We start from the raw sequence: 27,538 nt of genomic DNA, 5'->3' as shown, positions 1-27,538 counted from the left end.
GTTTTGTGACTTATGGTGATATGGGCAGTGGGTTTGGGGTCGAAATATTTCGGGTTTGGTTTGACAATACCGTGATCACCACGAGTAGTTGCTTTGGTAAGCGGAGGAATGTGGCGTGTTGGTATGGCAGGGGACGAGTCCTCCAAAACAGAGGAACCCGTGGGGTCTACTGGACCAGGATTAGTGGTGGGGTTCACGGGCTGGTCAGGGGTAGACACGGCGGTGGGGTTCTCGGGTGTGTGTCGAGTAGGTTGGGTTGGAGTTTCAGTCATGTGTTGGAGCACATACGGGGAAATACCATTGTCCAAAAAATTGTAGGTACTAATGTCAGGCATGTGGATTTTTGTATAAGGGAAAATAGTTTCATCAAAAATAACATGTCGGCTAATGAAGATGCGATTAGTCGATATATCAAGACATTTGTACCCGCGGTGATTGGAGGGATAGCCTAAAAAGACACACGGTGTGGACCGGGGCTGCAACTTATGAATGGTCGTCGAAGGTATAAGAGGGAAACATAGACAACCAAACACCCTAAGATGGCTATATAAAGGAGATCGATTATATAGTCGAGACATAGGGATGTTGAACGAGATGGGTTTGCTAGGAATGATATTCATTAAATATGTCGCCATTTCTAACGCATGATGCCATAATTTGACGGGTATAGAAGCGTGAAATAAGAGAGTCCGAATGATATTATTTGTAGAACGAATTTTACGCTCGGCCTTACCATTTTGAGATGAAGTATGAGGACAAGATAAGCGAAAAATAACGCCTTGGTTCTCACAAAAATCTGTAAAAAGACCGTTAATAAATTCCGTACCATTATCACATTGGATTGATTTTATTTTACGCTCAAATTGAGTTTGAATGTAAGTATGAAATTTCAATAATATGGATCCGACTTGACTCTTTTTGGCAATAGGGAAAGTCCATAAAAAATTGCTATAATCATCCAAAACAAGCAAATAATATTTGTGGCCAATGGAACTAGTAATGGGTGACGTCCAAAGGTCACAATGTAATATATCGAATGGCATAGAAGTGTGCGTTGTAGAAACGGGAAAGGGTAAACGAACATGTTTGCCTAACGAACATGATTGACAGATTGAGTTTCTCGAATTCAACGTACAATCAATTAAATTATTTTGTCTAAGAGAAGATAAAATAGGAGCTCCCGGATGACCTAAACGTTCATGCCAAAGAGAAGACGATAGGGCAACAAAAGCATGTGGTTGAGTGGCAGAAGTTGATGGTGGTGACACGTGATAGAGCTGGCCCCGACTCTCACACCTCATTAGACGCGTCCCCGTCCGCATATCCTTCACACAAAAACCAAAGGGATCAAATTCAACAGTGACCTTATTGTCGGTTGTAAATTTACGAACTGAAATTAGATTTTTGACTATGTGAGGGGCGACTAGCACATTCTTAAGAATGAAGGGAGGGTTGGGTTTAGGAAGAGTAGCCTGACCATAACCACTAATAGGAATTGTATGACCATTTCCAACAGTAACACCATTACTAATGCTTGATTGAACAAAAGACGAAAGTTTACCTTGGTCCGACGTCATATGAGAAGTTGCACCGGTATCCATGACCCACGGCTCCGGAGGAGTAAGCCCAAGAGTATACATAGCTGCCTCAATGTCCGTTAAGGACGGAGAAGAACCACTGGCAGCATAAGCTTGCGCAGGTCGAGGACCCAAAACCCCTGCTTGAGAACGACCCGCCATTTGACGTCCCCAAGGTCCAGTGGGATATGGGCACGGTGGATAAGCCCAAGGAGAAGGGGGCCAGTTCCACGGCCCATAACCACTAGGCCACGAAACAGGAGCAGTGACAGGCGCGGAAGCAGGCGAACTGGAACTCGGAGTACCAGTTTTGCCATTGTTCCCTTTACCACCCTTATGTCCCTTCTTCTTGCTGCCGTTATTCTGACCACGGCCACCTTTCCCAGCAGTAATTGGAGCCGATTGTTTGGACGATGACCCGGAGCTACCGTCATCAGAACCCCCTTTCGCATAGAGTGCAGCCGATTGAGCACTCTGTTTCGCCAGGCCTGCTTCCTCGAGAGTTAGCATAGAACGGGCCTGGTAGAAATTAGGAAGAGGAGTTCTTTGACGAATGATGGATCCGACATTGCTGTATGCCTCGGTGAGGCCTGAAACTAATTGAAGGAAGAGGCGGCTGTTCGTCACCGGGGCCCCGACATTTTTCAATTGATCCGCCAACGATTTGAGGCGTTGGCAATATGCAGATGCCGTTGGAAAATCACTCATCTCCACATGTGAGAACTCTTGCTCAAGAGTAACTGCACGAGAATTTTTATTGTCTTGGAAAATATCCGCAAGGCGATCCCATGTTTCCATTGCCGTGGTATCGGGTTCGACTATTGTTTCCAACAATTCAGTAGACACAGTGGAATAAATCCATTGAAGAACCGTAGCATCGAGAGTTTCCCATAATTCTTTCTCATCATTAGTGACGGGTGCCTTAGGAGCACCGTTCTTTGGCGTAATGATGTGATGAAGAACGCGATTAGATTTCGCGTGATTTGTGAATAGGGCAACCCACAGTGGGTATTGATTATTATCCATACCCAGAATGACGGTGATGTGATTGCGAATGCTATTGACAGCCAAGGCCGGATGGAAAGCCGACTTGGATTGAGAGTCGCCAGGCATCGTAGGAAGAAAGGAAGGAGAAGAGAAGATGCTAGATTAAGAGCGGAAGCGATTTGTTAGAATCGTAACCTAGCTGATACCATAAAGGAGATTAATGGTTGATCTTTATTAATCAATAAAGGGTTGAATATATACACCTATGAGATCCTTTAAATTAGGAACTGAATACTACTAATTAGGAACTAAATAATCACAATGCTTGACTAAATAATTACACAATATACTTAGTAAAATATTTACTATATTTTACTAATATTCTATCAGTAAACTTATTAATGTGAAATATTGTTTTATTCACGCCAACAAATTACACAACCCTAATAATTTCCAAAAAAAAATTCAACTGATTTACTTACCTAGTTGCTTTAGGACTTCCTTATTGTTGTCGGTAACGAGAACTCCTCGCCCAAGTAACAAAGCACATATATATAAACATAATCTTTCACTTAAAAACAATTGCAAATTATACACAAACAACACTAAAATCCGAAAATTTCATCAAAATCGTCATGGATAAAGTGAAAGAAAAAGACAACCTAAACATGAATAATAATAATACTAAGAGATTAATGAAGCTCAAAGATAATGAAGATACTAAGGTGCAATTATCGTACGCTCAACGATTGGAGAATTCAACCCGAAAGATGCAAGAAAGGTACAATCAAGCTAAAGATAGCCGGCAAAAGATATGCGTGATCGGGTTAAGTGATGCGCCTAACCCACGTGGTCGTGGTGAGACTATGGTCAAGAAGGTATTACCTAATGGTGTTAGAAAGCCACTGATGTCTAACGTAAAGCGTACCTCAAGTTGTGTCAAAGATGGAGGCGTAAGAAGAAATTATCAAGGGTATGGCGGCATCAAGAGTAACAAATCTAACAATAATGGAACTTTTGTGTTGTCGAAGAAACGGGATGAACTGAATGAAAAGAGGAGATTGAATGAGGTATACAAATTGTCCTATGCTGAAAGGGCAGAGATGGTGAAGAGGAAGTTGCAACAAGGCTATGATCAATGCGAAGAAGAAAGCCGTAAGAAGACGTGTTTCATTTGTTAGATGGAAGCTCTGAAATTTGGTCACTAATTGGCTTTAGCGACTAATTTATGAACATTAATTAGCGACTAACTGAGTTGGTCGCTAACTAGCCTTTTCCTTGTAGTGTTAATTGATCAATATCTTAACTATGCTTGAAATAGTTTTTTACAACGAATAAGGGATATTAAAGAGGACAAAAATGTGTATACCTCATTGATAAAGAAACATAGATCAAGGGGAGTAAGATAAATATAGGATATTAATCCCACATTGACGAAGAAACGTAGATCATGGTAAGAGCTAAGTATAAACTAGTATTCTTCAACTGTAAGAAAATCCACGCAGCCATGCATTGAGCACAAAGCGAACTATTCTTTCGCCTTTTACTAAAGAATACCGTGTGCTCGTTGTTTATAAGTGGCATACGTTAATTTTTAGAGGAAGCTCCTTCATCGGCGCTTCCAGCAATTCAAGTGCAATTTTGTTTATTGTTAATTGTGTTTTCGGCCTTCAGCCCCTTAATTTTCATTTGTCACATATCGATTACTGAAACAAAAGAAAATTAGCCTCCTAGAAGATGCTAATATCGTAATTCTTCCACAGTAATTCTTCTGCATTATTATAAATAAGGTTGCAATCAACATATTTAGTAGCCTAAAAGTACAACTCATGGCCCTAATCCTCTCATTATGAGGACAATAATGATACCTCTTCTTAGTGGTATAAGGAATACAATACAATAACGAGTTTTTAAATCGCCATTTTAGTTTTATTATTGAGTATTATATTATACTCGTAACTAATAATTTTAAGGAGCAATTGTTCTAACAATAGGACTTCCTACGCCTTTCTCATTCCCGTGATTTTAACCTTGCTTCTCCCACACGCAATAATTAGCTCCATAGGTAGCAACTTTGAAGTTTGATGGAATGAGATTGCCGAGGTCATTTCTGGTTCCGAGCTTGATTATAATCTTTCCATCGATCATTGCAACGTAGAGATCAGCGTTCGCTGCCATTATATTGACATTACTTGCTTCCGTTATACCATTTCTCGTCCTTACTGAACTCAATCGTATAATTTCTTCCTTCAAACCCCACTCGAAGAAATGATCATAGAACGCCTGAGAAGGAAACAATTTCTTCTAATTAGATATCTTAAATTTATTGGTAATTGTATGTGATGATGCAAAATAGGAAGTGCGTATATAACAAATATGTTAAGTGACTTACGATAGATGGGGTTCGGGGTGCGTGAGAATATATGCGTAGCCTTGCATAACTTTGTCGGACGGAAATGCCCATAGCCTTTGAGTGGATCCGGTATCATGGTTATCAATAAAAGTTACTGCATTTCTAGGCATTATTCCAATAAGTCCACTAGGCCTACCATTTGAGTCTTTTAATCTCCACAATTCTCCTTCAACGGCTGCTTGAAGAATGCCCTTAGTAGTGAAATCAAAGGCATTAATAACACCCCCACCCGCAGCCTGAACCCAACCTGCTAACTCGTTCCTTGGCCCGTCTTGGTTGTAATCAGGCTTACCATCCGGGTCATAGTGTATAGCCGAGTCCCATAGTTCCCCAACGGCAAAATTAGGTGAAGTTTGTTGCATGTAAAGTTTGGTAATGCTTGGTGCATATCCCTTGACAAAATCAAATCTCCACCCTCCATCAAATCCAATTTCGGTCTTCAACCAATTCATCCAATCGACTAGCTCTTTTTGGACTCTTGGGTTAAGGTGATCGATATCTGGAGCCGCTCCATACCCGGCTCCAGTGTCTAAATTCCCGCTACCATCTGAGTATTGAGTGTCGTCCCTACATATGGCCCATGGACCCCAATCTAGACGATCATCGGGCGTGCCTCCTTCAAAGATGCAATAGATTCCCCTTCCATCTTGTTTGTCAGCACATCTATGATTTATTACGATATCAGCTACCGATTTGATCCCTTTTTGATGTAAGGAGTTGATCAAGTTCTTCAACTCGGTCTCACGTCCATACCTTGAGGCGTCAAGATCATATAATCTACCAGGCAAATATCCTGAAATTCAAGACAAATATGAGTTAGTTTCGGTTAAACAGACGTCTCGACTCTCGAGTGCAATTCTGTAACATAAAATCAAAGTTGTCCGAGAAGGTAAACAAATGATTGAGTCGGTAATTTGGAAGACTAAAAATATATACCTTGAGGAGAAACAGAATGAGAAGGGGGAGGAAGCCAGACATGGGTGACTCCAGCTCTGGCCAAATCATCAACCGAGTTTACCAAAGAATTGTAAAGTCCTCCTTGCGTATGGTATGACTCCCAATTGAATCCCTACACATTACAATGCAGAATTAATGTAACTATTTCCTCAACCAACAAAAATAAATTAATCTAGTTAACCCAACATATTGAATTTCAAATGAGAATAATTTATGAATAATAAAGAGATTTTTTTGATTTTTTTCTAGTAAACTGTCCCATCTTGTTTAGTTTTGATTAAAATATACTACTCACAACAAATAAAAAGGAAAATAAATGATTGGGACAGAGGAAGTTGTAGCTAGTTCATTCCTCTAGCTTCGAACCTCAGCTCACCATTGCAAATACTAACAGAAGTTGAAGAGTGTATTACCTGAAATAACAATGTAGGCGTGACGAAGGCAAAGAGAAGAGAGAATAAGATGGTAAAGAAGCAAAGAAGATTGGTGATCCTATAACTCTTCATCTTCAAACTCCGTGAATGGAACAATGAAGAAGAAGAAATATGATGAAGGAAATGAATGAAGAATTAGGAACGTAAGGAGGGTTTTTATAGGTGAAGAAAAATGCATGCATGCCAAAATGGATCGAAAAATGTCACGTATTTCGAGTAAACGAAGTTAGGTTGATAAGGTTTTTGGATAGCTCTCGTTACTTGACGATTCATTATTTGATCACAAATTGCAACTTTTGATTTAATGGAGTAAATAGTATAACAGATGACCCATGCAGCCATGCTTTATCACAGTCACCACCCAACCCTATTTAATTTGAACACTTGCTATGTTGTATACAAAGTGTTGAAGTCATAACCAACAATCATTTGTCAATCATATAGTGTAGAGGAGTTTTATGCTGAACAATGATCATTTTACGTTAAATAGTGGTTTAAAAAAAAAAAGTAAAACTAGTCATTTTGTCACATTAAATTGTCATTTTTTTACCTTGAAATGCGTCATTGTTTGAGTGGTTGTACCATACAATAATCTTGTAGTATATTTTATAGTGATTGCCAATATAGTAAATTAATAATTACTCCATTTTATATTAGGTATCAAGTTTCTAAAAAAGCTTCATTTTATAAACTTTTTATTAAATTACTCCCCTCAAATGTTGTCAGGTCAAAAATTGCACCCATTTTCATTTACAGCCGAAATTCTTAAAATCTGGCGAAATTCTTAAAATCTTACGAAATTACCATTGGGTCAATATTTAGACATCCTCCATTTCACTTGTCATTCTATCGATTTTTAACATTTAATCTTAAAAAATTTCCCTAATATACTTAAATTATGGAGTTGTGTCAAGGTGGGGAGTTGTTTGATCGGATTGTGGCTAAAGGGCAGTATAATGAGCGCGAGGCAGCAAAGTTGACGATGAGCACTTTTGTTGGGTTGTTGAAGCTTGTCATTCGTTGGGGGTTATTCATAGAGATCTCAAGCTTGAAATTTTTTTGTTTAAGAGCATTGAATTGGCGAGGATTCTCCCCTTCAAAGTATCGACTTTGGCCTCTCTGTGTTTTATTAGCCAGGTGTTTATAAATATGTTGAAATTTAATATAAATCCCCTATCTATTAAAAGAATAGGTGAACTCACTAATTTTCCCTTTAAAAATCATCTTTTCAAATAAGGAAGTTATTTATAATTTAATTGTATTCACTAAATAAAAAAAAAAATAATAGTTATAATGTTTTTCATTATATAATTCTTTTCATTAAAATTAATCTTTTCATCAAATTATATAATTTTCACTAAACACTAAACTATAATTTTTTAATTAAAATATAAATAATATTAAATCTTTATTGATACTATTATTTGAGAATGACATGACTCATACAGTCATACTACGCAAAATTATAAATCGTTTTGATTACTTTCATGACAAAACAAATTGAGAGAAAACTGGAATCATTAGTTTTGTGGTATAAAAAAATAGTTTTTGATTACTTTCATGACAATTACGTTAATGAGATACCACTATTAAATTACAGTTTAGTTTTACTTAGTATTCTTGAATAATTTTACTGTTAAGTTTTTTTTTCTCATATCAAATTATAATGACGTGAAATATGAAAAATTAATAAGTTTTTAAGTTAGCATGATTAAGTAATATAAAAATAAAAACTCTATAAATACCGCGCATTCATTGCGCGTGATCTAAACTAGTTGCGAATCAATTGACTTAAATGTAGTATTCCAATCATTTTAATTTTGTGTAACCCTAATTTCTTAGTTCTTAGCCCTGATTTTTGGGTTTTAAACCCTTATTTCCAGATTTTTAAACCTTGGAGTTTTAACCCTAATTTCTGGGTTTTAAACACAACCCTAATTTTTGGCATTATAACCTTTATTTCTGGATTAGGAAACTCTAATTTTTCGGTTGTAAACCCTAATTACTAAAAATAAGATGAACAATCTTACCTTAAGTGGAGAAAAATATAAGAAGAGAGGAAAGTTGAAATGAATAAATGAATTGAATAGATGTATAAGGGAGAGAGAAGACTAAGTATATAATATAGTAATAAGGGTAGTATCGTCATAAAATTAGGCTTTTAAACTAATAATTTGAATTTTGACGGAATATGTCACCAGAATATAAAAAAGTGTGCAATTTTTTACCTCAGAACATTTGAGGTAAGTAATTTAATTAATAAAAAGAGTATAAAATGGTTTTTTTTTAGAAAAGTGGTATCTAAAAGGGAGTAATTATTAATTTACTCTTGCAAATATACCAAAGAGTATACATCATTAATCATTATGAGGTACTTCCTCTGTCCCGGTCATTTATTGTCCTATTTTATTTTGGAGTGTCTCAGTCAATCGTCGTCCTTTCTATTTTAAGAATTAAACTTGATGAACAATTTGATTATTTACACTCAATTTGACCCACTTTTCATTTAGTAATTGACCCTCTCCTCTTTCAGTTTCTTGCCCTGTCGGTATTATTTTTTGGATGAAAAGGCGGGAATTTGTTAGTGAATACTCCCTCCATCTCGGTCACTTGTTATTCTTTGGTTTTGACACAAAGACCAAGAAAAGTGGAGAGGGTCAATCTAGATAGCACCGACATGGACACGGACACAGACACGACACGGACACGTGACACGACATCCCATGAAAATTAGGACACGGGACACGTTATTTAAATTTAATAAAATATATATTTTGTAGTTATATATGTGTGATTTTACTTTTGAAAAAGTATTTGATATTAAATTTAAATAAATGAAGGTATAATTTGACGTTAAATATAACTTATTCTCATTTTTAAAACCAAAAACCAACTTATAATCAATCTATTTCGACATCTCATTACTTGTCTAAAGAACATCATTTGCTCACCAAATTCAACCATATAACAATTCACGTCATTTACCTTAAATTCAACTTTCCGTTTGAAGGTGTGTCCAAAAACCATGGACACGGCTCAAACTACCATGGATACGCGTCGGACACGTGCCCAAATAAAAGATGAAAGTTAGACACGGCTTTACAGGTGTCCGATACGACACGTTTTGACGTGTGTCCGACGAGTTTCGTGTCCGACACGGGAACACCGATTAGGAGGAGTGTCCGTGCAACCTAGGGGTCAATTACTAAATGACATGTGAACCAAATTGAGTGTAAATGATCAAATTGTTCGTCAAATGCTTTTCTAAAATAGAAAGGATAATAATTGACCGAGACACTAAAAAATAGAATCGGATACCAAATGAGCGGGACAGAGGGGGTGCTTTTTATATGGACAATGCTAGGGCGTCACCCGGTAACACACTATCTTGACTCTTGGTGCCACCGTAACTAAAATAATCCAATAATAATAAATACAGTATTAAACTGAAAATTCACGTGGTACCGGTGATGTTTGTCATTTGCACATGGTACATAATATTTTATGTTTTTGCAAAATGACAATGTTTAGGGGCGATATCGCATATTCTTTGCCATTTTTGCCTTTGGCTAAATTGTTTGACAAAAAAATAGATTAAAATATCAATGAATTTACAAAATTATCGTCGATGGTACTCAAATTCTATATCCGCGGTGGTAATAAAATTGAAGCACTAATACATGTGATTAACCCTTGTCCAAGTTTAATTTATACACAAGTTGGCAATAATTATACAACTCTACAAGAAAAATCTTGTTCTTTCGTGGTTAATTACTACATCAAAACCCTAGTTCTCGACTACGAACAAAGTGAAGATAGTCGCAAAAAGGCGTGCTTAAGTTGTTATATATCAGGCATTCACCTTAATTATGCTTGTAGTAGTAGTTGTTTTTACAACTTCATTGAACTAGAGGAAAACATTGATTAACCTTCTTATAAATTTACATTATTATTTATCAAATTCTTGTACTCCTTTTGTATTGGTCATTTGTTTACCTTTAATTTTGGCACAAATATCGTGGAAAGAGGAGAAAATCAATTATTTGATGATAAATGGACTGAATAAATAAATAAATAAATAAATAAATAAATAACCGGAATAGAGGGTGTACAACTTTTTATGTAATAATGTAAATGTGTTAAATAATCTGTTGACAAGGCAAAAGAAAATTAACCTTGTGATAGATGCTAAACTCGAAATTGTTTTAATACGATAATAATTTCTCAGAATTATTGGATTTATTACACGTTTTTAACAAAAAAAAATCTTATATAATAATACTTTTTAGTGTATTTTTAAAGTTTCCCGGTCCGACGATTAAGCTTTACTTGGATTTTCAAAAACCGTTTTAAATTCTAAGTTTTTGTAAAAGAAATTCGGGCTTCAATTATAAAACCCATAAATTTAACTTGACCTGTGTATCCCTTTCACTTCCCATTTCTGTTTTTCCACTTTTCCTTTTCTATAATTTCACTTTTTTAGTGTGCGACCATCCATAGACAGTTCTAAAAGATAATTCATGTCAGCCGACCCCAATCATTTAAGGACTAAGGCTCTGATGTTGTTGTTGTATTATAAGCAGGGCTTTTACATTAACAAGCTATTTTAGTTTTGTTTTTTGATGTATAATTATGTGATTCTCAACGGCATTTTCATTCACTGGCCCAGGCCATTGACTTAGCTTGATAAATACAGAGTATCATTAATTTTTTTAATAAATTATATTTTTATTTAGATTATTAAAAAGTAAAAACTAACAAAATTCAAGCACTAGTAGTGTACGCGTGATTGACTTTGTCCCAAGTGTAAACTTATTAATGTGAAATAATTGTTTTATTCACGCCAACAAATTACACAACCCTAATAATTTCCAAAAAAAATTCTACTGATTTACTTACCTAGTTGCTTTAGGACTTCCTTATTGTTGTCGGTAAGGAGAACTCCTCGCCCAAGTAACAAAGCACATATATATAAACATAATCTTTCACTTAAAAACAATTGCAAATTATACATAAACAACACTAAAATCCGAGAATTTCATCAAAATCGTCATGGATAAAGTGAAAGAAAAAGACAACCTAAACATGAATAATAATACTACTAAGAGATTAATGAAGCTCAAAGATAATGAAGATACTAAGGTGCAATTATAAACGCTCAACGATTGGAGAATTCAACCCGAAAGATGCAAGAAAGGTACAATCAAGCTAAAGATAGCCGGCAAAAGATATGCGTGATCGGGTTAAGTGATGCGCCTAACCCACGTGGTCGTGGTGAGACTATGGTCAAGAAGGTATTACCTAATGGTGTTAGAAAGCCACTGATGTCTAACGTAAAGCGTACCTCAAGTTGTGTCAAAGATGGAGGCGTAAGAAGAAATTATCAAGGGTATGGCGGCATCAAGAGTAACAAATCTAACAATAATGGAACTTTTGTGTTGTCGAAGAAACGGGATGAACTGAATGAAAAGAGGAGATTGAATGAGGTATACAAATTGTCCTATGCTGAAAGGGCAGAGATGGTGAAGAGGAAGTTGCAACAAGGCTATGATCAATGCGAAGAAGAAAGCCGTAAGAAGACGTGTTTCATTTGTTAGATGGAAGCTCTGAAATTTGGTCGCTAATTGGCTTTAGCGACTAATTTATGAACATTAGCGACTAACTGAGTTGGTCGCTAACTAGCCTTTTCCTTGTAGTGTTAATTGATCAATATCTTAACTATGCTTGAAATAGTTTTTTACAACGAATAAGGGATATTAAAGAGGACAAAAATGTGTATACCTCATTGATAAAGAAACATAGATCAAGGGGAGTAAGATAAATATAGGATATTAATCCCACATTGACGAGGAAACGTAGATCATGGTAAGAGCTAAGTATAAACTAGTATTCTTCAATTGTAAGAAAATCCACGCAGCCATGCATTGAGCACAAAGCGAACTATTCTTTCGCCTTTTACTAAAGAATACCGTGTGCTCGTTGTTTATAAGTGGCATACGTTAATTTTTAGAGGAAGCTCCTTCATCAGCGCTTCCAGCAATTCAAGTGCAATTTTGTTTAATGTTAATTGTGTTTTCGGCCTTCAGCCCCTTAATTTTCATTTGTCACATATCGATTACTGAAACAAAAGAAAATTAGCCTCCTAGAAGATGCTAATATCGTAATTCTTCCACAGTAATTCTTCTGCATTATTATAAATAAGGTTGCAATCAACATATTTAGTAGCCTAAAAGTACAACTCATGGCCCTAATCCTCTCATTATGAGGACAATAATGATACCTCTTCTTAGTGGTATAAGGAATACAATACAATAGCGAGTTTTTAAATCGCCATTTTAGTTTTATTATTGAGTATTATATTATACTCGTAACTAATAATTTTAAGGAGCAATTGTTCTAACAATAGGACTTCCTACGCCTTTCTCATTCCCGTGATTTTAACCTTGCTTCTCCCACACGCAATAATTAGCTCCATAGGTAGCAACTTTGAAGTTTGATGGAATGAGATTGCCGAGGTCATTTTCGGTTCCGAGCTTGACTATAATCTTTCCATCGATCATTGCAACGTAGAGATCGGCGTTTTGCCATTATATTGACATTACTTGCTTTCGTTATACCATTTCTCGTCCTTATCGAACTCAATCGTATAATTTCTTCCTTCAAACCCCACTCGAAGAAATGATCATAGAACCGCAAGGAAGGAAACAATTTCTTCTAATTAGATATCTTAAATTTATTGGTAATTGTATGTGATGATGCAAAATAGGAAGTGCGTATATAACAAATATGTTAAGTGACTTACGATAGATGGGGTTCCAGGGTGCGTGAGAATATATGCGTAGCCTTGCATAACTTTGTCGGACGGAAATGCCCATAGCCTTTGAGTGGATCCGGTATCATGGTTATCAATAAAAGTTACTGCATTTCTAGGCATTATTCCAATAAGTCCACTAGGCCTACCATTTGAGTCTTTTAATCTCCACAATTCTCCTTCAACGGCTGCTTGAAGAATGCCCTTAGTAGTGAAATCAAAGGCATTAATAACACCCCCACCCGCAGCCTGAACCCAACCTGCTAACTCGTTCCTTGGCCCGTCTTGGTTGTAATCAGGCTTACCATCCGGGTCATAGTGTATAGCCGAGTCCCATAGTTCCCCAACGGCAAAATTAGGTGAAGTTTGTTGCATGTAAAGTTTGGTAATGCTTGGTGCATATCCCTTGACAAAATCAAATCTCCACCCTCCATCAAATCCAATTTCGGTCTTCAACCAATTCATCCAATCGACTAGCTCTTTTTGGACTCTTGGGTTAAGGTGATCGATATCTGGAGCCGCTCCATACCCGGCTCCAGTGTCTAAATTCCCGCTACCATCTGAGTATTGAGTGTCGTCCCTACATATGGCCCATGGACCCCAATCTAGACGATCATCGGGCGTGCCTCCTTCAAAGATGCAATAGATTCCCCTTCCATCTTGTTTGTCAGCACATCTATGATTTATTACGATATCAGCTACCGATTTGATCCCTTTTTGATGTAAGGAGTTGATCAAGCTCTTCAACTCGGTCTCACGCCCATACCTTGAGGCGTCAAGATCATATAATCTACCAGGCAAATATCCTTAAATTCAAGACAAATATGAGTTAGTTTAGTTAAAACAAACGTCTCGACTCTCGAGTGCAATTCTGTAACATAAAATCAAAGTTGTCCGAGAAGGTAAATGAATGATTGAGTCGGTAATTTGGAAGACTAAAAATATATACCTTGAGGAGAAACAGAATGAGAAGGGGGAGGAAGCCAGACATGGGTGACTCCAGCTCTGGCCAAATCATCAACCGAGTTTACCAAAGAATTGTAAAGTCCTCCTTGCGTATGGTATGACTCCCAATTGAATCCCTACACATTACAATGCAGAATTAATGTAACTATTTCCTCAACCAACAAAAATAAATTAATCTAGTTAACCCAAAATATTGAATTTCAAATGAGAATAATTTATGAATAATAAAGAGATTTTTTTGATTTTTTTCTAGTAAACTGTTCCATCTTGTTTAGTTTTGATTTAAATATACTACTCACAACAAATAAAAAGGAAAATAAATGATTGGGACAGAGGAAGTTGTAGCTAGTTCATTCCTCTAGCTTCGAACCTCAGCTCACCATTGCAAATACTAGCAGAAGTTGAAGAGTGTATTACCTGAAATAACAATGTAGGCGTGACGAAGGCAAAGAGAAGAGAGAATAAGATGGTAAAGAAGCAAAGAAGATTGGTGATCCTAGAACTCTTCATCTTCAAACTCCGTGAATGGAACAATGAAGAAGAAGAAATATGATGAAGGAAATGAATGAAGAATTAGGAACGTAAGGAGGGTTTTTATAGGCGAATAAAATGCATGCATGGTGAAATCGATAGAATAATGTCACGTATTTCGAGTAAACGGAACTTAGGTCGATAAGGTTTTTGGATAGCTCTCGTTACTTGACGATTCATTATTTGATCACAAATTGCAACTTTTGATTTAATGGAGTAAATAGTATAACAGATGACCCATGCAGCCATGCTTAATCACAGTCACCACCCAACCCTATTTAATTTGAACACTTGCTATGTTGTATACAAAGTGTTGAAGTCATAACCAACAATCATTTGTCAATCATATAGTGTAGAATTTTATAGTACTCCCTCCATTATTTTATACACTATATGTTGTTGTTGCAAAAACGAAGCAGTAACAAAAAAAGGAGAAAGATCAGAATATATAACCGATTCGTAGTGCCGTGGTACGGAGGCCACTGCCTTGAAAACTATTTCGGCACGACCGTGGTGGCGATCAGCAGTTGTCGGTAGTCCCCCAAGGATTTACACTACAGCGCTTAAACCCGCCCACTCGAGATTAAGAGCTATGGAACGATATAATTACTTTACCCAGAAATTGTAAGAGAGGAAGAGGGAAAGTATTGTCATATATGTTTCTGATTGATGAAAGAAAGAAGAGCAGGAGCTCTTATTTATATAGAAGACGGAGGACTTAGGCCCTGTTCTTTCTGGCTTTTTAGAGCCGAATCGAATCGAATCGAATCGAATAGAGTGAATCGAATCGAATCGAGTCGAATCGAATCGAATGGAGTGAATCGAATCGAATCGAATCGAATGGAGCCGAATCGAATCGAATCGAATCGAATAGAGTCGAGTGAATCGAATCGAATCGAATAAAGCTGAATTGAGCTGAATTGAACTGAAATAATCATATTAATAATAATAATAGTATTCAATATTATTGTTATTATCAACTATAATATATTAATATTCATAGTATAATAGTAATACTAAAATTAATATTTATAAGAAAAAAATTATAATATTATATATTAATAATCATAAATTATAATAATGAAAAAAATAGTATTTTTCTACTAATAATATTTTTAATAACAATAATAAATAATAAGGTCATATTAATAATGATATTAGTAAAATAATTGTTTAGAATAAAAACACTCAAGTAAGCGTTGCTCGAATTCAGGTTGAGTCAACGCTCTACTCTCATATGGTATCTCGAACCTATGCTTGCTCTCTTCGGATGGATCTTTCATGCGTAACAAAGGCCTCACAGGGTATGCAAAATGTCCTTCTCTGATGCCTTATGGTAATGGTGGATAGTCGGGACATTGCTTGAAACTAAGGTCTCTCTGCCCTCTTGTAGTAGCTCGATTAGTCTTACTTCTAGAGAGAGGAAGTTGTTGGTGAGAAGTTTTTACCATTGATTGGTGAATAGTGAGATATTTATAGGTTTTATGTGTACCTCAAATGATGGTTTGGCAAGCACGGTTACCATATTCGCTATGAATACGCCTTACCGATTCGCGAATCGCTTATAGAAAATGTGTTACATGTATTTTCAGTAATCAACTTGATAGAATTCGCTTTTAACGATTTGTGATTCGTAGGGTACCAAGCTAATTTGTAACCATGTTGGCAAGCGTGTTGACTTGTAAGACCCCGTATTGACAAGTGAGTCAAGTCTGTTCGGTGTGCCTCATTAATAATATTAATAATAAATGTTATGAATTTTAATAATAATACCAATAAATGTTATGAATTTTAATAATAATAATACCAATAATAATTATAATAACAACGACAATAATAATAATAATAATAATAAGAAGAAGAAGAAGAAGAAGAAGAAGAAGAAGAAGAAGAAGAAGAAGAAGAAGAAGAAGAATAAGAATAATATCAACAACAACAACAACAACAACAACAACAACAACAACAATAACATTAACATTAACATTAATAACATTATTATTCATTTTAATAATAATATTCATCATCATCATCATCATCATAATAATAATAATAATAATAATAGTAATAATAGTAATAATAATAAATAAATTATTAACAATATTATTAATTATAATTATAATAATAATAATAAATAATAAATAATATTAATATTAAAAAAATAGTATTATTGTTAACAAAATTAATAATAACTATTATTTAAATTAGTAAAGCTGAAATGAGCTGAATTTAATGGAGTGATTTGAAATCGAATCGAATCGAATCAATCGAATGGAATCGAATCGAATCGAATCAATCGAATCGAATGGAATGAGTGAATCGAATCAATCGAAATAATCGAATCGAATAGAGCTGAATCGAATAGAGTGAATCGAATCGAAATGGGCTGAAAATAAGCCAGAAAGAACAGGGTCTTAGTGGAGCCTAAAACAGCTCCCTAAAACGCAGCAGTCAGTGGAGAAAATGGAGGAGCAAAGCTCTCAACCCACTAACTGCATTGACTGACCAAGTCCAAGTCCAAAACAGAAATTATATGACAAACCGCGGCCCAAAAAGATAGGCACAGCCCGCCACAGGCGATTCCCGATTCCCGAATCCGGGCCGGGCCGGGCACAGGCCCGCGCGCGCGTGTGCAAGCTGAATTAAGCTCCTCGCAAAGCTTCCACAAAAGCCTCCCATGACCCACTAGTGATATGGTAAGGAGGGTGGGTACATATAAACCCATAAAACTCCCTTTTCCTCACCAATGTGGGACAATTGGAAACACTCCAAAGGCAAAAAGCCCCTATATTTTCCAACATATGTCATTCTCACATTTCGAGACACTCACTTCTCTCTTCAATATCTCTCAAAATATATAAGTTAATAATATGAAATGTATACTCCTTTGAAAGCTAATTTTATGACGAATCTAATGACTAATGATATAATTTTCATAATTTTTTTAAAGTATATTTTTATATAATTGAAAGTCAAAGACTTACCTCGTAAAATAAAAACGTCATATATAAAATAATGGAGGGAGTATTAGATTAACTAGTTTTAGCCCGTGCAAAATTGCACGGATTGCTTTTAAAGCATTCATTATCATTGAAAATATATGGAAAAGATGAATAATTAACTTTTGGAATTCAAATGCATTTTTTATACTTATAAGAACACCAATCAATTAGTTTAAGTTATGCACATTATTATAATAAAAAAATATCAATCTAGCCAACAAAAAAGTCACCACATATAATGAGAATTAATCCAATGAGATTACAAATTTTATGGCTTCTCACTACGTGAAGTAGTTAATATATTTCAGTAATTTTACGGCTTCTCGTCAATATGCAATAATAGTCAGATCTGTCTCTTACATAGGTTAAAAAAAATTGGTATAATTTTTGTTATTAATTACTCGTATACAGCGTTATTCCATGAATAAATACTTAGGTATATGATTTAACATTTTTGTACTGTTTTTAACAAATTAAAAATTTACAGTTATGACTTTTTTATATTTTGTGGCACATCTGTCCAGAATAATATTGATTGAGAAAATGTTCTAATTTTTTATTTAATCTGGGCTTTTTTTATTAGAAAAACAAAGATGTAGGAATTTCTAGAAAATTTATTAATTCAAATAATTTTAAAGATTGTGGTTTTATTTACGTATATAAAAATTTACGTACAAACCATCGTTATTTTTTAATATTTACGTATAAATCATAAACTTATCGTTTACGTACAAAATAAAAACATCGACGGTTATTCGTTAATTAATTTCTTAATCTTTTATGTGGGCCCTGCATTTAATGATTAAAAAAATGGATGTGAATGACGTGGACGCATGAAATTGCACTAAATATTTCTGTATTTATAAAGATAAGATTGTGACTTGACGTTACTTGACAATTATTTGCTTTCAAATTGCAACTTACGATTTAAAGTAAACAACAGATGACCCTCTAACTTATTTAAGTTAAAATAAAATCTCTTTTGATTTAAAATAAATTTCATTTGCTTTATTCAACTTCAACATTTCGTTATTTCAATTCCATTTTTCTGTCAAATCCTTTGTCGTCGTAAAAAAAACATATATATTGAGAGTTGAGAACTGATAGTTCTTGTAATCTTAGACTTAATCTATTTAGGTATATGTTTTTGTCTTGATCAGGAATATGTCCCACCGATAGTTATATAACATTTTCTTTTACGATATATACTGGATATACCCTTCGCAAATTTGGTTATTTCATCAACAAAGAAGAAATCATTCACATTAAGAGACTTATTAAAAATCGTCTTTATTCATGGTAGACTTTAATCATTAAAATCAACCCATTTTAACCTATAAGAATGTAATGTTTTTTATATTCATATTTTTGATTATTTTCTCTGCACATGGTCATTAATTTTTTTAGGAATTCTCAGTGTCATTATTTCATCATCATATCTACTACTCACATTGCACTGTTTTTTTCTAGAAAGACTACATTTCTTTGTTGTCAAGTGTACTGATGTTTTTATGAGACCAACATGTGTATGATAGAATTCCCTATTCAATTTGTGATTTTTGGATAAGAATGTGACAGTTGGAGTTTCTATACAATAAGCTATTAGATGATCGGCTAGCTCATGAGCTAAACTATATGAGCTAAGCTATTACATAAGCAAGAAAGGAGTAACATCCAATTGGTGTATTTGCTATCAGTGACCAACCAATCAAATTGCCAACTTGTAGTTATTGTATACTACCGTTGTATAACGTTATAAAAATTGACCGTTTTATGATGAACAATAATCATATTATGTTAAAAAAGTGGTTTTTAAAATAAAAAAAGTTTAAAACTAACTAGTCATTTTTTCACATTAAATAGTCATTTTTTAAGCTTGAAATGCGTCACATTTTGAGTGGTCGTACCATTACTACCATAAAAATATACAATATCTTGTAATATATTTTGTAGTGATTACCAATATAGTAAATTAATAATTACTAGCTCCCTTCTAGATCAGATATCACTTTTCTAAAAAAACTCTTTTTTATAAACTTTTTATTAAATTACTTCCCTCAAATGTTGTCAGGTCAAAAATTGCACCCATTTTCATTTTCATGCGAAAATTCTTTAAATCTGGCGAAGTTTCCCTTGGATCAATATTTAGACATCCCTCCATTTCACTTGTCATTCTATCTTATTCTATCAACATTTAACATTTAATCCAAAAAAGTTTCCCCAAATTTTACCCTAATGTACTTAAATTATGGAGTTGTGTCAAGGTGGGGAGTTGTTTGATCGGATTGTGGCTAAAGGGCAGTATAATGAGCGCGAGGCAGCAAAGTTGATAAGCACTATTGTTGGAGTTGTTGAAGCTTGTCATTCGTTGGGGGTTATTCATAGAGATCTCACGCCTGAAAAATTCTTGTTTAAGAGCATTGATGAGGATTCTCCCCTTCAAAGTATCGACTTTGGCCTCTTTGTGTTTTATTAGCCAGGTGTTTATAAATATGTTGAAATTTAATATAAATCCCCTATCTATTAAAAGAATAGGTGAACTCACTAATTTTCCCTCTAAAAAGCATCTTATTAAATAAGGAAGTTATTTATAATTTAATTGTATTCACTAAATAAGGAAATTTAATAATTATAATGTATTTCATTATATAATTCTTTTCATCAAAATTATTCTTTTCATCAAATTATATAATTTTCACTAAACACTAAACTATAATATTTTAACTAAAATATAAATAATATAAAATTATAAAATATTAAATCTTTTATTGATAATATTATTTGAGAATGACTTGACTCATACAATCATAATACGTATAAACAAATTATAAATAGTTTTGATTACTTTCATGACAAAAAAAATTAAGAAAAACTGGAATCATTAGTTTTGTGGTATAAAAAAACTTTTCTTAAAAAATACATTTCAGCATATTACTCAATTCTCTTTAATTAATTTTCAGTTTTAATTTTCTTTTTCTCGAAAAAAAATACAACGAGAAAAATGAACAATTTCTTTAATGAGATACCACTATTATTTTACAGTTCAGTTTTACTCAGTTTTCTTGAATAATTTTACAGTTAAGTTTTTTTTCCCATATCAAATTATAATGACGTGAAATATGAAAAATTAATAAGTTGTTAAGTTAACATGATTAAGTAATACAAAAATAAAAACTCTATAAATACCGCGCATTCATTGCGCGGGATCTAAACTAGTTGCGAATCAATTGACTTAAATGTAGTATTCCAAACATTTTAATTTTGTGTAACCCTAATTTCTTAGTTCTTAACCCTAGTTTCTTAGTTCTTAGCCCTAATTTTTGGGTTTTAAACCCTTATTTTTAGATTTTAAACCCTAATTTCTGGGTTTTTAATCCTAATTTATGGGTTTTAAACCCAACCCTAATTTCTGGCGTTATAACCTTTATTCCTGGGTTAGGAAACTATAATTTTTCGGTTATAAACCCTAATTACTGAAAATAAGATGAACAATCTTACCTTAAGTGAGGAAAAAATATAAGAAGAGAGGAATGTTGAAATTAATAAATGAATTGAATAGACGTATAAGGGAGAGAGAAGACTAAGTATATAATAGAGTAATAAGGGTAGTATCATCATAAAATTAGGCTTTTAAACTAATAATTTGAATTTTGACGCAATTTGATTACACTCAAGTTGACCCACTTTTCGTTTAGTAATTGACCCTCTCCTCTTTCCTTGGTCTTTGTGCCAAAACAAAAGGACAACAATTGACCGGGACGGAGGGAGTACACAACAACAAATTATACACAGAGTCTTGCTTGTGACCGTCACAAGCTTGTGACGTCTCATAATCCTCCTCTTACTTGCCCTCCCACTTCCTCTCCCACAGCCCCGTACATTATTCTTGTGAGAGGTCATAAACTTGTGGGAAAATAGTGCCGTCACAAATGAAAATTTGTGTGAATTATAAATGTGAGGAGTGCAGGGATTTTTATTTCGGGGACGTTTGGTTGGCAAATGGAAAAAGAGAATGGAATAAAGAAAAAAGAGGAAGGAGTGGAACCCTTTGATACTCAAATTTGTTTGGTTATCCTATCAGAAATGACTTTAAAACATCCAAATTCAGCAACCACCACACCTTCACTTACAACCACCTTTATCACCATATCGTTGGATCCCTTCCTGTCAGCCGTCGTTGACCCTCCTACAACTTGCCTTGCACTTTCCTACATACTCATCCTCTCTTTCCCCATCGATTTAAGATCTTCTAAACATACATCTACTGTGAACCCCAAAATTAGCACCCTCACATTTAAAATAAACTCTCTTGCTCCTAAAAACACTAAATTAACGAATATATTTTATTAAATTTAGCTCTCTTACTCCTTTTTTTTTTGGGTAAAATGTAAGGTATAGTACTAAAAAAGGGATAAAACCCGTAAACATTACAAGATATGAACCGAACAAAACCGGCTATTATTTCTAAACAACCACAAAACATGTCACTATATTCGGGCCAACAAAAACAAAGTAGAGAGCTAGACAATCTTATCTTTATCTAACACTATCCTACCTCCTCAAATTTCGGATTTCACACTGCAAAAAAAAGGTTAATAGCGACGGAAATAAAAATTCGTTGCAAAATGAACCATATCCGTCATTAAAGGGCATTTGCGATGGAATTTTCGGGCCAAGAGGTCCGTCCCAAAATTTCGTCGTAAATGACACTTATTGCGACGGAAAAACCGTCGCAAACTTTTGCTACAAAATTTCCATCGCAAAAGATTTTTTCCAATTTTTTTTATATGTTTTTGTCCTAAACTTTTTCATTTCCCGCGTTTTTCAATCCCGCGCAAGTAATTCCGCGTCAATTCTCAAGTCGTAAATTCAATCAAACAAAAAAGTGAAAGAACCTTAATAAACATAGGAAGTTTGTCATTCTTCATCGATGTAGGACAAGGTTGCGAAGAAATTTCCGTTGCAAATTCACCTAAACTGTCGCAACATTACTCCAGCGCATGTGAAAAAAGCCGCAAAATCTAAAAATAGTTGCTACGGAATTTCCGTCGCAAACTACACAATTTCCGTCACAAAGCCATGGTTGTGACGGAAGTTTCCACCGTCGCAAGTGATCCGCCGCAAGTGGCTATTTTTCTTGTAGTGTCAAACTCTCCATCTTCTCTCCCTCAGTTTCTCAGATGGACCTTCTCCCACTTTTTCTGGTGATGAGTGTCAATCCACTCTCTATCCTTGTTAGAACACACTTGGTTGATGATGCCAAGTTTCATTGTTATTTAATTGTTTGCTTCTTAGTTATAATATTTAGCATTTGAAGCACTCAATGAATTTCCAAAGATGATTCAAGAATGATCAAGATAAAGTTATGATAAGAAATCCCTTAGCCTTAGTCAAATGTTGTAAACGATTACAAATGCTTAGTGATTGTAGCAATCAAATTGACTCTCAAAGACGGCTTAACATGATCAAGATGAAGTCAACAAGAAGTCAAGACAATGATATGATCCCAGCATTAGTCGAAAAATGTAAGAGTAAGTGTAACATTCTCATTTACGTCAAGTGGCTGCAAAACCATGCAACAGTGCACTGCACTGTGGTTTCTGATACTACCGTATGGAGGGACTTTTATTCGAAATGTTTAAGTGTCAAAATCTTTACAAATTTCATATTCTCAAAGATTTTACATTTGAATTATCCCAGCTTGAAAACAAATCTGAAAAAATTAATTTGCAAAACTCACATGTGACTCCTCTAAAGTTGTGCATCTACTTTTACATAAATGGAAAGTTGATTTAGTCAAGTACTAAAGCACTCTTCCATTTGTGGTAAGTTGTCACTTGTCAAATGTGTTGAAGTTTTAAATCTGAAATTTTAAGTCATAAATCCACATTGATTAATCCTCTAGATTTGTGCATTTACCTTTTACTAAAATGGTAAGTTGAACTTGTCAAAGTTTTAAAGCTAGAAATGCTTTTTGCCATTTTGGTAAAATGTCACATGTTGAGTGTTTTGGGAAGAGTTTTCTGATTTTGATCAATGACTTGTGCTCCAAGCCTATAGCCTAACACTTACAATCACTCAAAGGCTATCTATTTAATATTGGGTTTAATTAACCTAAGTTGTACTACTTAGATGATCAAATCCACTATAAATAGAGTGCCTTTGCATCATTTATTACCCAAGACTTTTATAAGCATTAATTGTTAAAACACTTTGCAAAACATCAGCTCTTGTTCTTCAGCTTATTTGCAAAATTGTTTTCTATTTTAAAAGTCTTCAAACGTTTTTCAAAAGGGCTGTAAATCTCCATGTATCAGTTCGCTGCACTGTGGCATATGAGCTTGTTCCATGATTCTCGTGTTTAGGTCTTAATTGTGATCTCCATGTTCATAAAGTGAACGATTGAGATTCAAAGACTCTGTAAACCTGTGAGATAGAACTTAAGTCTTGAAGCGGAGTAGCTTTAAGCAAGTGAAAGTCTTGAAGCGGAGTAGCTTCAAGCAAATGCAACCGGAGTAGGTTGGCGAGTTATTTTCATTGTAAGGGGTTTATGTAATACTCCGTATTTATAAGTCTTAGGGTACTCTATCGAGTAGCTCTTACTCTGTCGAGTAAAGGTAAGTTGCGAAATAAAATAGTTTCTGACCTGTTGGGTACTCGATCGAGTAGCTGGGGCACTCGATCGAGTAAGGGGGTACTCGATCGAGTACCTTGGGTACTCGATCGAGTGTCCGGTTTTACGGGGAGTTTTCGCGGGTTTTGTTAGTTATGCGATTAAGGTATTTAAGTTCCGTCGTCATTATTCTAAACCACTTTTACAAAACCTAAATTCCTGTTTAAGAGAGAAAGCAACAAGTTCATCTTCCTAATCGCATTCTTAGCAATTCCCGGAGTTCAGACGGTCAGTTCTTGTCGTTGTTTATACCGTTGAGTTCCTTGCGTCGAGGGTAAGATCTACGTACCCTTTTTATTGTATTTCCTTTGATTTGGTTAAACCCTAATTTAGAGATTGGGGGTTTTTATGTGTAGTATGTGATTGGTAGCCTATATGTGTTGTATGATAGGAGGAGGGTTCATAGAAGAGGCTTTTTGACTCAGCAGTAGAGACCGTCTGATTGTGTGCATACCAGGTAGGATTTCCTACTCAGTATTAGTCCCATAATGGGATATTGGTTGATGTGTTGTATTTGGTTGTTTGATATAATAATTGTACTGTGATTGTGGTTGTGATCGTTGTTGATGGTTCGCGAGGCGTGGCCTCGGCTGAGTGGGGTCACTTGCGGGAGTGGCTTCACGCCCTAGTTTCGCCCTTCGTGGAACCCGCCACGGAAGGGGATGTGCACATTAATGGACAGGGTTATCGCTCACTATGTGGAGCGGGGATTTGGTGGGTACGGCTGCGGTCCCCCACTGGCAGGGCTGGTCCAGTGGACAGTCAGTATTGAGATGATGGGAATTGGTTGGTTGTGTGTGTGTGTGTGACAGTTAAGCTGTCTGTGCATCTTATTATTGTTATACATATTGATTGTGTGATTAGTGCGACCCGGTGTTGTTTTGTAAACCTGCGGTGATCCATTCGGGGATGGTGAGCAGATATTGAGCAGGTATTGAGATGAGTACTGGGATAGCTGGGATGCCACGACATGATGATAGGAGTCTTCCGCTGTAGCCTTTAGTTTATTTACATTTCAGTTAGAACAGTCAGTTTGAGATCATGTATCGTACTTTTGGTTTGGTTTTGAGGATTGTAACTATTCGCTAAATTATTTATAATAAACGTTGTTTCTTTATTGTTGTTTGATTATCATTGCCTCGGGTAACCGAGATGGTAATGTCTTCATACCTGAGTGGTCCTGGTAAGGCACTTGGAGTATGGGGGTGTTACAAATGGTATCAGAGCGACGATCCTGAAACCTGTAACCAATGAACCTAATGAACATAGGGAGTCAATTAAAAAGAACCCGGGGTAAAAGTTGTAGGAGCTAGTGCAAAGGCTTGGGAGACATCCTAAAGTCGCAGGGGTCGCCCTACAACTTTGAACCGGTCACGTGGGGGAAGTGTTTGTCGAGTCGTATGTGTGTTTGGTTAACTTGTGTAAGAATGTGATGAAATGTGTTAATTGTTGGGTGTTGAAGTAGAAAGTTGAGCATGTGAAAGAAAATGGTGATATGTGGGAATTTGTTGATGAGATGATAACATGTTGGATGATTTATAATGTGGCATTTAATAACATGATGAAATGATCTCGTAGATGGTAGAAAAGATGCGTAGCATGTGTATTATGATATAATGTGGTTTATAAGTTTAGCATGTTAGCATATAACGTAACATGCGGGTAGCTTTTATGTGTTAGCATGACTCGATCGAGTGGGATTGACTCGATCGGGTGGGTTTTTAACGATTTTGAGTCCAGAATAGCGTTTTTGGGCACTCGATCGAGTAACTAGGGGTACTCGATCAAGTAGGGGGTCACTCGATCGAGTAGCCTAGATACTCGATCGAGTAGGTATGAGATCAGAAGGTCTGTTAAGGGTCTGATGTTTGGGTACTCGATCGAGTATGTTGGGAACTCGATCGAGTAGCCCGTTACTCGATCGAGTGGGTTTGGGAACTCGATCGAGTAGGTTCTAGGGGTCGTGTCTTCGTGTTTTGAAGTTTAGTACGTATGTTCATATCTACCCTTTCTTATATATGTATAGTTTCAAGATGCCGCCCAAGAGAACTGCTTTATATGCGAGAGCTGAGCTTATGACCGTGGATGACATCGTTAAGATGTTAGAGCACCAGGATGCTCTTACTGAGACCCTAAAGAAAGTGAATGAGGATAAGAATAAGGATAAGGAGAAGGAGGTTGACCATTCAAAAATCAGCCTTTACATAGCGAGGTTTAACCCGAAAGAATACAAGGGAGTTGGGGAGCCTAACCTACTTGATAGTTGGCTGAGAGAGATGGAGAACATATTAGATTTGGTTCACTGTCCTGATGAGATGAGGGTGGAACAGCTGCGTTCTATACGAGGGGGAGGCGAGGCAAGTGGTGGGATTGGTGAAAGTGAGTGCTAAGGAGATATATACAAACCAAGGCTTACCTGTTATACCTTGGGAGGAGTTTCGTAATTTGTGAGGAAGGAGTTAAAATTAGGAACATGTGAGGAGTAAGATGAGAGAAGAGTTTGATGGTTTTAAGATGATCTTTGAGATGCCCGTGTGTTTGAGTACTACATTTGTTCAATGAGAAGTCTAGGTATCTTTGAGGATATGGGTTTGAGTGAGGAGAATCGGCATTGAGGTTTGAGAGGGGTTGACCCCTAAGATTATGGATAAGTTACCCGTGGGAATCCTTACAGATGTTAAGGAAGCTTATGAGAGAGCTGGGAGAGCTGAGAGGTTGGTGGAGATGGCTCAGGAGAGGTTAGGTGGTGAGAAGAGGAAGTCTGAGAGTGAGGGTGGTGGCCAATCGAATCACAAGAAAGGCAACCACAATCAGTCTAAGGGATTTTCTTCGGGTCCGGGTTCGATCTTTGGGGCTTCCTTTGGGCGTGGCCGTGGAAGTGTGAGTAATAGTTGGGGAGTGACCTGCTATAGCTGTGGTGGTGTAGGCCACAAGAGACATGAGTGCACAAGTGCACCGGGATCTTTCCAGAGACCTGCGCAGAGCTTCGCGAGCAACAGACCGGCTGGATCGTGGCCAAATCGGGGAAGTCAGAGTTACCAGAGTGGAGGCAACCGCAACGGCGGTAATTCTTATCAGAAACCACCAGCGAACAACAACAACAATCAAGGGTCGGGTGCTAAGCCGACCACCTCAGCCAGTACTGTCCAGGGAGGTGGGCAGAGAACCAGTGGCAAGTTATTCATGATGG

The 27,538-nt window shown here is 35.9% G+C and overlaps 2 protein-coding genes, 1 long non-coding RNA gene and 2 other non-coding genes across 5 annotated transcripts; 3 read left to right on the top strand and 2 right to left on the bottom strand.

Annotated features, from left to right (window-relative positions):
• Nucleotides 1-4,067: 4,067 nt before the first annotated feature.
• On the top strand, nucleotides 4,068-4,185 carry LOC141615575 (U5 spliceosomal RNA). The gene has a single exon (XR_012529990.1). It is a non-coding gene; the product is annotated as a U5 spliceosomal RNA (small nuclear RNA).
• A 123-nt stretch (nucleotides 4,186-4,308) lies between these two features.
• LOC141613031 (alpha-amylase-like) lies at nucleotides 4,309-6,933 on the bottom strand. The gene is made up of 4 exons (XM_074431770.1): nucleotides 6,919-6,933; nucleotides 5,914-6,046; nucleotides 4,964-5,770; nucleotides 4,309-4,852 (listed from the first exon to the last, which is right to left on the bottom strand). Exons 1-4 carry the CDS (start codon nucleotides 6,931-6,933, stop codon nucleotides 4,590-4,592), a joined length of 1,218 nt encoding a protein of 405 aa, XP_074287871.1. The 3' UTR covers nucleotides 4,309-4,589.
• A 5,350-nt stretch (nucleotides 6,934-12,283) lies between these two features.
• Nucleotides 12,284-12,401, top strand: LOC141615681 (U5 spliceosomal RNA). The gene has a single exon (XR_012530087.1). It is a non-coding gene; the product is annotated as a U5 spliceosomal RNA (small nuclear RNA).
• Nucleotides 12,402-12,805: 404 nt separating this feature from the next.
• Nucleotides 12,806-14,059, bottom strand: LOC141613030 (alpha-amylase-like). The gene is made up of 3 exons (XM_074431769.1): nucleotides 14,029-14,059; nucleotides 13,171-13,985; nucleotides 12,806-12,913 (listed from the first exon to the last, which is right to left on the bottom strand). Exons 1-3 carry the CDS (start codon nucleotides 14,057-14,059, stop codon nucleotides 12,806-12,808), a joined length of 954 nt encoding a protein of 317 aa, XP_074287870.1.
• Nucleotides 14,060-24,737: 10,678 nt separating this feature from the next.
• LOC141612759 (uncharacterized) lies at nucleotides 24,738-25,465 on the top strand. The gene is made up of 2 exons (XR_012529190.1): nucleotides 24,738-24,805; nucleotides 25,269-25,465. It is a non-coding gene; the product is annotated as an uncharacterized LOC141612759 (long non-coding RNA).
• The last annotated feature ends 2,073 nt before the right edge of the window (nucleotides 25,466-27,538 follow it).

This window comes from Silene latifolia, chromosome 11, assembly GCF_048544455.1.
Source record: "Silene latifolia isolate original U9 population chromosome 11, ASM4854445v1, whole genome shotgun sequence".
Lineage (NCBI taxonomy): Eukaryota > Viridiplantae > Streptophyta > Magnoliopsida > Caryophyllales > Caryophyllaceae > Silene > Silene latifolia.
This window is presented reverse-complemented; position numbering and strand designations above follow the sequence as displayed.

What these genes read in the sequence shown, in the direction of transcription:
- LOC141613031 (XM_074431770.1), bottom strand. An exon ending in TCATTCTGTTTCTCCTCAAG is followed by an intron (nt 5,771 to 5,913) that starts GTATATATTTTT and finishes CTTGAATTTCAG; the next exon opens with GATATTTGCCTGGTAGATTA. An exon ending in TCTCACGCACCCCGAACCCC is followed by an intron (nt 4,853 to 4,963) that starts ATCTATCGTAAG and finishes AATTGTTTCCTT; the next exon opens with CTCAGGCGTTCTATGATCAT.
- LOC141613030 (XM_074431769.1), bottom strand. Translation starts at nt 14,059, where the DNA reads ATGTTACAGAATTGCACTCGAGAGTCGAGAC. An exon ending in TTGCACTCGAGAGTCGAGAC is followed by an intron (nt 13,986 to 14,028) that starts GTTTGTTTTAAC and finishes CTTGAATTTAAG; the next exon opens with GATATTTGCCTGGTAGATTA. An exon ending in ACCCTGGAACCCCATCTATC is followed by an intron (nt 12,914 to 13,170) that starts GTAAGTCACTTA and finishes ATCGATGGAAAG; the next exon opens with ATTATAGTCAAGCTCGGAAC.